The following is a 15,440-nucleotide window of genomic DNA, read 5'->3' on the forward strand; positions in this document are numbered from 1 at the left end:
CCCCATTAATGGGGACATTAATGTGTGTAATGGGGACATTAATGTGTGTAATGTCCACATGTCAGCCACATGGTGGTATGTATAAAATTTCAAGGCAATCCATCACATATTTGTCATGAAATTTCATTCTGGACCAAAGTGGTGAACTGACCGACTGACATCCCCATCCCTGAAGCCAAAATACTATCTGTGTTCAACATCAGGAATGAAGACAAGATTTATTCAATTCATTTGAATGGTATTTGAATTTTCTGGGTGTGTGGGAAAACTTCTGAGATGTTAAATGTTGTCTGAATACAAGTAGTCATACAAGCTTTTCTACTACTTTTCTAAACTGCAGTCTAGTATTGGAAAACATATGAATTAAATAACTATCTGATCAGAGAATAAGCAGGTTATTAATCTGACCAGACACTCAGTGGAAGCTTTTGCTACTTGACTGTCCAGTCCTACATATAAGGCAAGCAGCTGTCCTCTGAAAGATGGGGACATGGAGACAGAGTCAGAGTTCTACTGCCATCTCAGCACCTAATAGGCCAAAATGTCTGTTGATCCGCGAGTGATTTGATCAAACTCAGTCTGAAGCCTGCGCTCTCTCTCTCAGAGCCACATTGGAATGTGTTTCTCCATCACCGAGCAGCAGACACCGGCTCAATTGGATCAATCCAGCCGGTCAAGGTTCCTCTATTCTCAAACAGCCAAAAGTTTGTCCATAAAAACTTTCTTGTTGACCATCAATAAAAGATTTTTTAGGAATACATTCTTCATTACTTTTAAAGAAACTGTGTTCCTGAAGCTGATTGTGAGTAAGTGCTAATGTAGTTTGTGTGTAAAATCACACAATCACTCACATGTAGTTCAAGTATTGCAGTAAAAGTAGTGGTTTGGTCCCTCTGACTGATATATTATTATATATGACATCATTAGATTATTAATAGTGAAGCATCAGTGTTAGAGCAGCATGTTACTGTTGTAGCTGCTGGAGGTGGAGCTAGTTTGAACTACTTTATATACAGTTAGACCATAAATCATCATAGAACAGCTGTCAGCAGGTGTCCTGACTCCTTGAAGTAACATAACGTGTTTTTTCCTTTTTCTACTGTTAGTGAAAGTTCATATTTAACCTTGGAAATAGTAGTTTTACAAAATAATCTGCCTACTTATTAGCTTTGTCCAGGGTTTTCAACTGCATCTCATGGTCTTCATCAATGGATAGTTTGCTCAAACTGCAACAAGCTAGACCTTGAGTTGAGATTACTTTGTCAAATCATTTACTTTTAACAGTTTTAACATTTTTTAACAGTGCAAAGACAAGCTGTTCTGATGGGAAGTGCAATGTTCACATAGTTGCCTGCATATGTGTGCATGTGGAGGATTAAAAAAAAAAAAAAAGATATCCACTAGGCAGCATATGAGACCCATATCATCCAAGGCCAATAGCTTCCTTTTGAATTTCAAATTGAATACAATGTAAACATAACTAAACATGGCTGAACTCAAGGAGAGTGTGTTGATGAGAGCAGATGAAGAAGGGCCAACAAGCTGTATTTCTCTTTATAACCTTCCGTCATTATTGTTGGCCTTTGTTCAGAGTCTACTGCTGACCTGACTTCACCTTCCCCATTGTTCATGTCGCTTAATTGATTCTGGCCATTGTGTTGCATCCATTTCTGAGTCAAGCTCCGAAGGAACACAAGACACATGGGGTAGCCATCATGCGTACTTGGACATGTAGATAAAAGCAAGTATATAAGTGCTTTCACTCTTAGTCTTTGGTTGAAACTTTTAAGTGTTCCATCAGTCACTAGGCTTGCAGAGTTTTCTCAACCATGTGATCATATTTAGGATCAGGGTCCTAAATGGGGGGTGGCTGATGGTAACTGTGCCCTGATTTCAGTTTGAGCTTTAGTGAAGCGTCACAGCGTAGATTCACCCAGCAATCCAATCCCTCTGGGTACCAGCGGCCTACATGCACATATCTGGACGCCTCCGATCAACTGAGCCGGAATAACAGGAAAGTCATTTTCAGAGTGCCAGGTTAAATGGGGTCGGTGGTGTCTTTGGGGCTCCATGACGTGCTCTGCTTCTGGGGATGGCCGAGTCTGCTCGTGTATTGAGGTCAGAAGCTTGATTAGGTGTCAGACTGTCAGCAGAGACGGAGTTGAGAGGCATGCAGAGTCACCCACACATGCAACAAAGAAGTGAGCTACGAAACAAGTTTCATTTTGAAATAAGATATCCATATTGGGAAAAGAAAAACAAACAAAAAGCAATGCCTTCACTTGCAAAACAGCAAGGCACTGAGAGAGCACAAACCTCCGCCAACGCTGAACAATTCTCCAATTTACTGTTCCACTCGAACACATCATTCCTGTGGCTTCACTTTGAAGTTGAATTGATTTTTTGACTTTACAAACACCCCTTTAGGAATTAGAATCAAGCCTCTATCTCCATTAGTTTCACAGCTATGGCTTGATCAATAATTGTTTAATGGTGGAAATCCCAGACCTGGATCACCACCAAAATCTAATTGACTTTTCTTTAGCTCAAGGCTAATCAGCCTAGTAAATTTATTGGTGATGCACTTTTTGAGATATCCTGCTGTCAGACACACAGATTAACTAGTTGACATGCATTAAACTACACCTTCCTGAAAACAATAACTGCTGACATACAAGGAAACTGTTGATGCTTATATACTATATCTGTAAGAAAAGAAATTGTCGAATTTTACTGATAAACAAAATGGGTAATTAGCTTTTCTCATGTGAAATCAGATGACATGGCTGCAAAAAAGTCACTGTTCATATACTGTGCATGTGACAAAACAATTATGTTTTCATATTCCAATTGTAGACCAGTGGTGGAAGAAGTAATTAGATCCTTTACTTATGATCAAGTCATTTGAAAGTATCATCATCATGTGTACTTAAGTATCGAGTATTCATTATGCCCTTTAGTACTTGAGTTTATGAACTTAGTTGCACGGCAACCATGGATCTGTTGAGAGAGCTGGATATGGAACAGTTGGTCGGCCTTTCTGCCAATGTGTCCCAGTGGCCAACAGTAGTGCTGCAATAAACAACTCCCCTGCAGCATAAAACACCATTGTCCCATAGACCACAACTATGAAAAAGACATCTGTAGAACTGAGACTGCATTAAACTGCAAACAAGGTCAATTATTACTCTTTGTATTATGTACATTTTAACCATGAAGGTTTAATATTTGTAAATCTTTCCCAGAGCCTAGAAAATCTATTTTTATTTGCAGAGCATCAAGTAAGTGTTTGGAATGAGCAGGGAGGAAACTGATGCACATGTGCTGTGGGCTGAACAACATAAAGCCAACCGGGTGAGAGAACTGCTTTGACTTAATGAGCAGGGAAAGCAATTTTCATTCAATTGAATGGGCAACATTTTGGAACATGGTATCAAGTCAATTTTATTTAAACAACCCTGTATATCCCAAATCACCTTTGCCCTAAGTGGCTTGACAATCTGTACAAGACACCCTCTAACCTTAGACCAATTCTTATAATACATCCATGGCATCAGCTCTTCAGAACACATCATATACCATCACATTTGCCTCTAGATTAGCCACATTTCTACTCCACTACATTTATTTGACAGCTTTAGTTATTTTTCAGATGAAGATTTGACACAATGGATAATATAACAAGCTTTTAAAATACAACACATTGTTAAACCTTTTTGTCTTTTGACGTCTTACAAAAAGCAGTGTGTAGTCGGGGTCACATTTCACATGTCTATGAGTTGTTAACAGCTCCACCAAATAGTGATTTTTCCCTCTAAACTTCTCACATGCTTCCATTTCAATAAATGTTCAAATGATCCAATATTTCAGCAAAAAGTCCAAAAGCTGAAAACAGATTTGTGTATCAGAACTTTTTTTTTTTCTTCTTTCCTCTCCCATTAATCATCTCACCACCCCTCAGATTTATCTGATGACCCTTTGGGGGGGCCCCGACCCCTAACCGCTAGGTTGGGAACAACTCCAGCAGCTACAACAGTAACATGCTGCTCTAACACTGATGCTTCAGTATTAATAATCTAATGATGTCATATGTAATAATATATCAGTCAGAGGGACCAAACCACTACTTTTACTGCAATACTTTAACTACATCAAGCTCATAATACTTAAGTACTTTTGTTGTAGTAGGATTTTTCATGCAGTGCAGGACTTTTACTTGTAATGGAGTATTTTTACATTGATGTATTGCCACTCTTCCTTAAGCAAAGGATCTGAGTACTTCTTCCACCACTGGTCGCACTTTACTATAACTGACTGATTCTACGCAGAACGCATTTCAGACGCATTTTTGAATCATCCTTCTCACCCACGTCTGACAGAACAGCTACACTTCTATTTTAATCAACACAGCTGTCTACACTGGCAGCACAACGGCTCATGTGTCACTCACGCTATACATCTGTAAATGCAACACTTCAAGTCTATTTTCTTTCGTTTTTTTTGCGCTTAACTATAGTAGTTGTGTGTTGGGCTACTGTGCCTGAACGCATCCTGTGTAGACACTAACAGAGCATTCAGCACTCTGCTGCTGCTCTGCTAACATGCTGCTCACACTAATCCTCCTGTGTAGAAACGGTGTTGGACCTTCAGTGGTAATACTTTCAGTGGGAGTTCATTAACAGAGTTAATGTATGGGAACAGCGTGTCAGTGAAAGTGTGCGTGAAGGTGTGTATGTGTGTGTTAATATCAGAATCAGAGAATGACAACAGTCCTTTATCCCAGTCCAGATGCACTCTGATCCTCTGGAATGTCCTCTTCACTGGGAGATCAGTGTCAGGCTCTGTGTCTGACATAGAGCATGCTCTGTATTTACCATTGTAGAATCGTATTCTCCAAAGTCCAGATGGGACATTTTCCTTCCTCTGGACAGACCCTGCCAGCACACCCAGCTCCCAGTACTCATTGTCCCCAACCTCAATAACCCAGCTGTGAGTCCCTGAGTTGAAACCTTTTGAACCCAGGACATAGCTGAGGTGCGTAATCCTTTCTGGTGTTTCAGGAAGCTGCTGTCTCTGCCCCCATCTCACACTGCTCAGATCATCAGACAGGATCAGTTCTGAACCAGCAGTGTTTGGGTCCAGAATCACAGGAGTGTAGGAGACCATCTCCTTCATGTTGTTCCAGATGTTGAAGGTCAGGTTGCCCAGGTGTTTCGCCTCGTCTATCAGAGCTCCTGAGAGCAGCTGTGGATCATGGTGCAGGGAGCGCAGCTGGACTCTTTCCACTGCAGCCTTGTAGTTCTGCAAGAAGGAGACGTCTGCAGCTCTCAGCTCTTCCTCTGTGGCTCTGACTGTGTGTGAAAGAGCTGCTATCTCTCTGCTCAGAACCTCTATCTTTTCCTTCACAGTCTGACTCTTCTGCTCCTCTTCCTTCCGGAGAGCAGCTATCCTGGCTTCCTCTTCCCCTTTTAGAAACTGGTGAAGCTTCTTAAACTCCTTTTTAATCTGCCTCTCTGTTTGTTGAGTCTGGACCTTAATGTGTTGTGCTGTTAGGTCACAGTTTCCTTTTACTTGACTTAGGAACTTCAGTTTCTCCTGCAAGGGCTTGAGAGATTCTTTGAGTTTTCCCCTGTGATCCTTCGCAGCTTCATCAATAGGTCTGAATCTGTGGCCGGTGTGTTTTTCTGAATCTCGACAGACAACGCACACCGCCTGCTGATGGTTCAGACAGAAAAGCTTGAGTTTTTCAAAGTGGAGGCTGCAGAGAGCCTCCGAAGCTCTCCGATCTCTCTCCACTAAGAAGGCCTCGCACAGATTCTTTAACACCAAGTTAGAAGGCGGGTCGCTCCTCGACGATCTCCTTTTACAAATTAGACACTCGTGGATTCGTTTCTCCTTCCACCAGCTCTGCAGGCAGCTTTTACAGAAGCTGTGGCTGCACGACAGGAGAACAGGATCTTTGAAAATGTCCTGGCAGACCGGACACGAGAGGTCTCTCTCAATAAAATAAGATGCAGAAGCCATGAGTGGAAGTGATCACACAGCAGGCAGACAAGCAGTGAGTCAGCGCAAGAATGGTTTCAGCCCCTCCTCCAAAACATTTCCTGGAAGTTAGTTTCACTTTGAGCAGTGGTTTTTTTCCTCTCTTGACCAATGTTTAGTGCTGAACTGGCAGCATTCCAAGTATTTCAATATTCCCAGAACTCCCTCCTGTAGCAATCCTCTCTTAGCAGGAGCACAAAGTTGTTTTTTCTGACAGTGAGTCGTCTTTCTCACACTGTGTGTCTCTCCTCTCAGTGAGGAAGCCTAACAGACTGTGTTTCCTGGTTTGTCTGGTGAGTCAGAGAGTGGGTGGAGCCGCTGTCGCTGCTATTGCCTTAAATGCTCCTCCTTTTCAGTGAGGTACTTAAAATCATAAGAGGTGTGTACTCTTTCCCTGCACATACAGTCCGATGCATACAACCTTCTGAACATGCTGGAGCTGTTAAGATGCATACTTTGTATAAAATCACAGCTGGGCTACAAGTCACAACTTGTTCTTCCAATCAAACTGAATGAAAGCTATAATCTTACACTGTGTGAACACTGTTCTGCAGCTACTGACAGTAAGTTTGCTATTATCTACCAATGCTGGAATATGCATCATTACACATTACATCGTATAATCTTATACAAATACACCTACATACACCAACCTTTTATTATGTTTAGACAGGGTTTAGACAGACCTGTTCATCCGCTGCTTTATTCTTGACAAGACAACAGTAGTATAAATGATCTTCTATGGGCTGCTAAAGGAACTTTAACATCCATATTCCCATTAATGAGCAACAAAACACTGCGACCAATTATTTACATGTCTGACATCTTTGATTATAGCTGTGTCACATTCTTCAAAGGACACGACCTACAAAAGGTGTGTCCTTTATACACTGCAGAGGCTGAACCGGGCGTTGTTAAAATGAGACGGTCTGGTCCACAGAGGGTTTCCAGCTGCGTCACTAGCTGTTCCCGCCCTTACTCTTGCGTCACAAAGTGCAGCTCCTGTCACTTAGCAACATTGACAGCTGCAGTTGACAATCAGAGCTAGAAACGGAGCCAGAAACCAAACCAAAACCTCCGCCGTTGCTGCTGCCGGTTGGTGCAAAAATGCATTCTGGGATAGTTTATAAGCCCTGAAGGATCCATCCGTTGGATCCTCTGAATTCGATCAAAGAAGGCTGCATTTGAAGAAGCCATTGATATGGGACAGCCTTGGTTGCACTGCTGTGACACATTCGGTCTACAAATGCAGCCTTCGAAGAATTTGGCCCCTGAAATGAGACACAAGCTCATGTCTGTTCCAACTGGTAGCTTTTTCAGATTACTACTACTTACTACTTGTTCCCACAGTGGCCCAGTTTGCCCTCAGGGATCATTCCAGCCTCCGATAATATCTTCAGTATTTGCAGTCCTCCTATAAATTAGCCTTTGCACAGAACACGTAGCACGAGCTCCGTTCTGAGCAAGATCCTAACACACGAGCACAACCACAAACTGTCTGAGGGCAAAGTTCACATGAGGAGGTGAAAAAACATCCATTCCAAACACCTTAATGCAGTGTTGGAGTATAGCATGATGTGCAGATTTGCGTGTGTGTGCGTGTGTTTAGATTGGACAGGAAACTATTCATGTGCTGATCTGCCCCACCCAGCCAACGACCCACTTAGGAACTCTTTGTCCCAAAAAGCTCTGCAAGAGATATCGCAGAGTTAGTAATAAGTCACACACACGCTTAGTCACACTCGCACACACACCTTTGCTGTCACAGTGTTGTCGGCGCTGCTTGTTAAAGATGGAAACACCTGCAGAACGTGTGACATGTCCTCTTTACCTCTCTTCTCTCCCTTTCTCTCCCCTCTGCTTTGTAATTCTCTTCATTTCCTCTCATCCTATCTGTCTCTCCATCTTATGATCTCTTCACCACAAGAGGATTGCTCTAACCGCTGGCACACCCACACACACCCACACACACACACACGCCTTTGTGTTGTAGTGATAACCACTCAGTCTCACATGCAGTCCAGGGGACTCAGAGTTCAGCCTTCGGTCTGAGACGCTGGACTGACGCAGCTTTATAGAAACCCACACACATATATGATCACACTGAACTGGACTGGACACTTCTTTTTATAGCTTCAATAATCATATACATGGTTTACTTGCATACATTTATCTTGATTTATTAAATTATTCATTATAATGAAATCATTTGCCGTGCCTTCCATACATCCAAAAAAAAAAAAAAAAAGGATTAGAGATGCTGCATTAATTTCTGCATATTAATATTCTAAAAATTACTTTTAGTATCATTGCTACAAAACTGAGACTCTGATGGATTTACAGTGCTGTGCAAAAGTTTTAAGCACTTTAGATGTTTAGATTCTTATCCGTAATAGAAAAACATCAGGGAGGCGTCTGATCTGTCTGTCTGCAGCATGACAACGAGCCCAAACATCCAACAGCCAGAGTCATAAAGAACTATCTTCATCAACAAGAAGAAGAAGTCCTGCAACAGATGGTTTGGTCCCCACAGAGCCCTGATCAACATCATGGAGTCAGTCTGGGATTAACATGAAGAGACAGAAGCAGCTGAGACGCTGAAATCCACAGAAGAACTGTGGAAACTTCTCCGAGATGCAGGAACAACCGACTCGCCGAGTACCTGAAACACTGTGTGCAGGTGAACCGAGGAGAACTGCTGCTGTTTTAAAGGCAAAACTGCTCACAGCAAATATTGATTTACTTTCAGTTTCTTCAATTTATGGCACATTTTTTGAGAGCATCCTCACTTTACTTCTAGTGCCTATAACTTTTTCACAGTGCTGTCACATCCTTAACCACAAAGCACTGTGTATAAAACAGAATAAGAAAAACATGCGAAAACCAAAATAAAATATATGTTCTTGTCTTAGAAACACATCTTTCTTTTCCTTATTTTTGAGTGATGGTCAGTTGTAGTGTCTCTTTTATTAGAATAGTAAAATTACACCCTGTCACCTGTAAATCTAAACATACATTTCATGATTTTTCTTCCAAAATCATGCAATTTTTTTCCAGCCCTGAGAAATATCTGCAGAGAAATGTTCCAGCTATCAGTGGTTAGGACAGTCTGTGTGTGTTTGCAGCATCATGAAGCTTCATTTAGCTGTGGGCATATGGTAACAATTAAAGCCAATTCAGATGTAAAAATGATAAAGTGAGGCGGACAAATCCCCCCAATGACACCCAGAGGAAATTACACTCTTATACCTGTTAGCGGTGTGCCTGAATACAAATACGTTATTCGGCAAGGCACAAATAGTGGGTTTTTTTACGAATATTTGTTTCATACAAATATTTTAAAAATTATTTGTTTTCAGGAAGATAAAAAAACATGTTAAATACCAGCACACAGGTCGGTTACATCACTATCTCAATGTCTCTCCTCTGCTCCGCTGTTATATCTATCAGCAGGTCTCAACGAGAGGAGTCACATCCACCTGCTACATGACGCACATTTCCTAATTTGGACATCACTCCTGGAGTTGAGGGTGTTCCCCAGAGATAAAACTGAACTACTGACACAAATGAAGTACTCCCAAGGGAACACTTCATGAACACTTACTGTAACACTTTAAATTTTCTAAAATTAAAAGCGTAATAAAAACAAAAACAGGATTTTTAAACCGCTTTCCACTTTTATTTGAATACAAATAATTTTGCTGCCTCAACAAATACAGATACAAATACAAATACTGGGCCCTCTGCACATCCCTAATACCTGTACATGTGTGTAGCTGTAACAATTGCAAAATGATAACAGAAGAAATTGGAGTGCCAATCAAGACAGGTATATTGGATGGCACAGTGTAATAGATGACTGACATAAACACTCACTGGGCTGCCTGGTCTTTGCTCCTGATATTAAACTGGAAAAAAACACTTCAGCTGTTTCTATTTAACTGCTAACTATTGGTGGACGATGATGGGAACCAACGTTTTGGTTAATCCAGTGAATTAAATACCTGAAAAGCGCCATATAAATTGATGCAAAAATGATGTAAATCCAGTATTACCATGAAGGAGTCCTCCTCCCCAACATGACCTAATACAACCAAATATATTAACAGACTGTTAGATAATAGAGATAAGCTGCCTTAGTAGACGCAGTATGAGAAAATCTGTCGGTTGACAAACTTCTAGCATCTCACGGTGTATATATACTGTATAAAACCAAACCCCGGGCTGAGAGTCAACTTATCATCTAAACACTTGCTAAAGTTCACTGATTGCCCTGATAAACATGATACGGCTGCTTGGCTGCCAGTGGATGCGTTCCAGACTTACTGCACATTCTGTTTAAATTCAAACCCATACATACCGACACACACACACACAGAGCACGCAAAAGCTGAGGACAACAAACAAAAGGAAGTATAGCCTACTGCTCCTCAAACCAGACACATCCATTATTCTCTTAATTCTGTCCTTGCCTGCTCTCAAAACCTGTTCCGTGATCATAAATCTGTCCCTGCATGCTGCTGGCCTCGCCCATTCATTTGTATAGTCCTCAGCGCTGATGTGCAAGTGTACATATGTGAGTACACGCATAGTGTACACAGGTATACATATGTGACCTCTTTAGAGCTTTGCTGTCAGTTTGCACACACAGAAACACACTTATCATACCAACATAGTTTCACTGTGTTTAACAGTGATTCATATCCTATAAAAAGATGTTTTATTTTCATTGCGTCCTAATCTCATCCACAATTTTATGACTTTTCAGCCTTTATTTTGCCCTTTAATCAATCTTATATTCAAAATAAAGCAACAGTGTTTCTTGCTTACTTACTTACTTACAAGAAATGTCGGTAGAGCTGCAACGATTGGTCAATTAATCAATCAGTTGTCAACTATTTTGATAATTAGGCGTTTGGAGTCATTTTTTTAAAGAAACAAACAACAAACTTCCACACATACACACACACACACACTGAGGTGACTTTTACTGCTTCAGAGCTTTATTGTCTTGCTGAGCGTCGTTGACTTTTACACAGTGAGTCAGAATCAGCTGCTGCTGCTGCTGCTGCAGTGGATGCACAAAGTTGTGTGTTTCTGGTGGGCGGGGAGCATAGAGAGGCTATGTTCATGTTACTCTGTTTATTTTGTGGCGTTCCCAAATGCACCGAGTGGCTGCCAAGCTAAACCAAAAGACGCGCACACACACACACACACACACACACATAGAAGAAAGAGACATGTCCACACACTGAAAATGGGAGAAAGAAACAGGCACAGGCCACTACCCCCCCCCCCCCTCCTCTCTGTGTCAGTACCAGGTTACATTCTCCATCCACTCTCTGATTCTCTTTCATTTCATTCCTCCACCCTCTTCTATTCATTTTTTATTCATCTCCCTGTGTGTGTGTGTGTGTGTGTGTGTGTGTGTGTGTGTGTGTGTGTGTGTGTGTGTGTGTGTGTGTGTGTGTGTGTGTGTGTTAGCAGAGAGCTGGAGTGTCATGAGGCGTCGCAGCTCTTTGAAAAATCTCTCTTGCTCTTTCATCTCTATGTGCGTCAGGGCTCAATGACAACTGCATAATCCAGACCCTGTCTGTTAACTGTGCCACTGCAGGGTCAGAAGTCAGCTGCATGTCACAGTCAGTAAAGTCAAGATTCCTAAACCAGCCAGGGTGCCAGTTTGCACCTCTTGAACTCTCTCATTCCTTTTTTTTGGTCTCTTCTTCAGTGACACTTAATAACTTTGCAGCGACACTTAATAACAGAGAAATCCAGCTGAAAAGAGGATACAGAGAGCAATTTATACACTACAAGAGCAGGACAAGGACCAGCAGACACAACCTAAAACCAGCTTGCCTCCCATCAAAAGAGCATTTTCAAAACATCCAGGCTTCGCTTTGAACAGAGCGATGTAGGAAACAAGGTACTGCAGGATGAGTAGAAATATAAAATGTTGTAATCTCATAACTTGATCACACAGACAGATTCAACAGTTACTCTGTTTGTTGCCTCTCAGAGTCTGGACTGGGTTCAGAGCTGCTGGTCCGGCTGACAGTGAAGCTGGGAGATGGACACATTACTTTTGTGGTGGACTTCAAACAGGTGAGAAGTGGTCCCGTTTACCATTTACTGTGTACTAAAGGTTGTTGGGGGGGGGGGGGAGAGCTGCAGAAGGATGGGCTTTATTTTCTAATTCTTTTTTTTTTCGTCTTTTCCAAAAAAACTGCCTACCCCAGCTTTAAGATGTGAATGTCCACTATCACACAAATGATCAAGACTGGTTGGTGTTGGAGTCTCATTGCAGGCCTCCTGAAGCACTGGTGCATTATATTGCTGGCTGCTCCCACATTTGCATCAAGGTGAAAGTGCTGCACATCTAACCCTAACCATGACCACTGAGTTTAGATTAGTTCCCATGTCAGGAGCAAACTTCCACACTCTTAAGACAGAGCCTTAGCAAAAAGCAGCAATATAATATAACAGTTTCAAAAACTATTTGTATGAATCTGATCTGCCAAGTCTATGGTTAAGTTAGGTTGAGGTTAGGGAAATATTGCTTTCACAAAAAACAAAGTTAAGTAACTATTCTTTCTGCTTTCACCTCTGAGTACAGCAGGTCCTCGTCAGTAAAACATACACCCATCATATTAAGCATTTGAACAAATGACAGATGTTGTTGTATTAACAGTCTCAAACAGACAGACTGAAGATGCAACACTTCCATCGACTGCATGTTAACAACTAAATATTAAGATACAGGCTCTCAACTGAGGAGAAGAAGCCGTCATTCATATTTGCAGTGGAGAGCTTGTCAGCTGCCTCCATCAGCGCCGGAGGTTACTGAACGTGCCGCTGAGCGCTCTCGTCCAGTGTGTGTGTCCTTCCCTCCTGCTATATATATCACCATCACTAACCTCCATCAGCTGTACTCATCACGCATGGATACAGTCCTCCCCATCTCTGCTGCTATAAATCAGCTACAACTCCTGCACCCACGAGCCCTGAGACACCACCGCCACACAGAGAGGCGGGATTAAAACAAACCCCTCCGGCTAATGAACAGGACGTGTGTGTGTGTTTTAGTGTGTGTGTGTGTGTGTTTTTAAGTGTGTGTCCTGAGTGGAATTATAAGTGGACTTGGTCGTGGTGTCCGTACAGGATCGAATATTTTGAGGATGTCAGCAGTCGAGCAAAGTGACATTCAGATCAGGATGTATCTGTGTTGTGGATCAGTGGACACACACACACACACACACACACACACACGCTGTGCACTGTGCACAGTGTGAGAGCAGCTCAGTCACACTTCCAATATCTTCCAGGCTTCTATGACTTGTAAAAAAATAAAAAATAAAAAATATCACACAGGCAGGCACACACACACACACACACACACACACACACACACACACACACACACACACACACACACACACACACACACACAGAGGGACAAATTGAGAAGCGAGGTAAGCCGTAAGTGTGCAGACACACACTCTCACGTCCAGATTCAGAGGATAGATTCTCACTAGGACACACACACACATATACACACACACACACACACACACATACACACACACACACAAACACACACACACACGGGGAGCTGGTAAAGGCTTAAGGGAGTGCTCGGTGAAGCAAGGAGCAAACATCAAACAGCTGCAGCCAGGGAGGACACACACACACACACACACACACACACACACACACACACACAGAGGGGGGTGAGAGAGAGGGAGAGACAGAGAGAGAGAGAGAGAGAGAGAGAGAGAGAGAGAGAGAGAGAGAGAGAGAGAGAGAGAGAGAGAGAGAGAGAGAGAGAGAGAGAGAGAGAGAGATGTCAAAAGAGAACAGAAGAGAGATTTCTCCTGGAATTTGAGACTTGAGGAGAGGACGGCAGCCTGGCTCCCACTGAGCAGGAAGGGTCTCCACACACACACACACACACACACACACACACACACACACACACACACACACACACACACACACACACACACACACACACACACACACACACAAGCTTACTCTGTCAGGAACTCACACTGATCTGACAATGAATGTTCACTACTTGAATGATGAAAGTGATGTGCAATAAATAACATCATTTATGACCAAGAACCATAAACAAGACTAAAATCATTTTTAATAACCATTTTACTCCATAAAAAGTTGACTGCTGTTGAAATCAACAGTTTAGTGTTGCGCTGCCATGAAGTTGTTGAAGAAAAGAATGTTCAACACTGGAGCAGCAGCAGAGGCTGAGATATGCTGACTTTTATTCCCTCACATTAATCAATCTCCACAATCATGCATTTCCCATAATGCAACGCCCTCCTTTCCCGATGAATGCCCATGTCTGTCACACTCCAAACTCTCCATTTGTATCACAAACTTTCGGTTAAAAATATCTCAAAGCTCCAGTTGTTGCCTCCATGACATCACTATGACATCATTAGGGGGGTGTGTTATTTTCTCAGACATGACAAAGCTCCTTCAGAGCCACATATAACATTACACAACAGCTTTTAATGGGAAAACATGACTAGCGCGTTAGCTTTGACATGCAAAAAAAAAAGCTAATGCAACAACCTAATGACGCACATCTGCATTTAAAACTATGTGACTACACATATGTATTTGCACGTATGTGTAGTAGCAAGAAACATACAGCAAAATCATGCAAACCGCCATGAGGATACATTATTGTATGCACACGCCATGAACACTCATGAAACCCACATATACTGGCAAATGTGTGTGAGACTGAAGTGGGAAGTCACAAATTCCACAGCACAGAAGCCTGACCAGTAGCACCCACTGAGACTTAACTGCAGAGAAAGAGACAGAGATGATGAGAGGGAGGCAAAGAGGAGAAAGACACTAACAGACAACAGCTCTTCTACACTATGTCCTGACAATTAAAGACAACTAGTCACGATTAAAAGGACAAACTTGACTGAATGAGTAGAGAAATATAACCATCAGAAGGCATCGTCCGTGTCTAATCTTCTAAACCATCGCTTGTAGGACTGTCTTCTATTAGCGTGCGCGCTGTCAACAGCTACAGCATCATCATCACAGAGATAAGCACATGATGGATACATTTGACGACGTGGATGTGAAAGATACATGTTGATCAGTTCTGTATTTTAAAAAGAGTTTTTGGAGTCAGTTCTTTGTTCCTGAGTCTGTGTGAACATCACAAGCAGCGACCACAACAGCTGAGTGCTGAAACCAAAGTGGGATTTTCTGTTCCTCTAAGGGCCTCGGAGGCTCCACAATAATTTCACTGCATGGAAAACCCCGAACTTCTCTGACAAAATAAAAATTGTCCTCATTTGACAGCTGATTTCTTCATATGTCATTAACTCATTGTTTTTGTTTTGTTATTA

The 15,440-nt window shown here is 42.0% G+C and overlaps 2 protein-coding genes across 6 annotated transcripts in view; both read right to left on the reverse strand.

Moving 5' to 3' along the window:
* LOC122974730 (pleckstrin homology domain-containing family A member 5-like) overlaps positions 1 to 15,440 on the reverse strand; it is a 249,428-nt gene that overhangs the window by 217,402 nt on the left and 16,586 nt on the right. The window lies entirely within an intron of this gene.
* LOC122974732 (E3 ubiquitin-protein ligase TRIM39-like) lies at positions 4,235 to 6,300 on the reverse strand. Its single transcript, XM_044342623.1, has one exon. It carries the CDS (start codon positions 6,022 to 6,024, stop codon positions 4,609 to 4,611), a length of 1,416 nt encoding a protein of 471 aa, XP_044198558.1. The 5' UTR covers positions 6,025 to 6,300; the 3' UTR covers positions 4,235 to 4,608.

Source organism: Thunnus albacares, chromosome 23 (genome assembly GCF_914725855.1).
Source record: "Thunnus albacares chromosome 23, fThuAlb1.1, whole genome shotgun sequence".
Lineage (NCBI taxonomy): Eukaryota > Metazoa > Chordata > Actinopteri > Scombriformes > Scombridae > Thunnus > Thunnus albacares.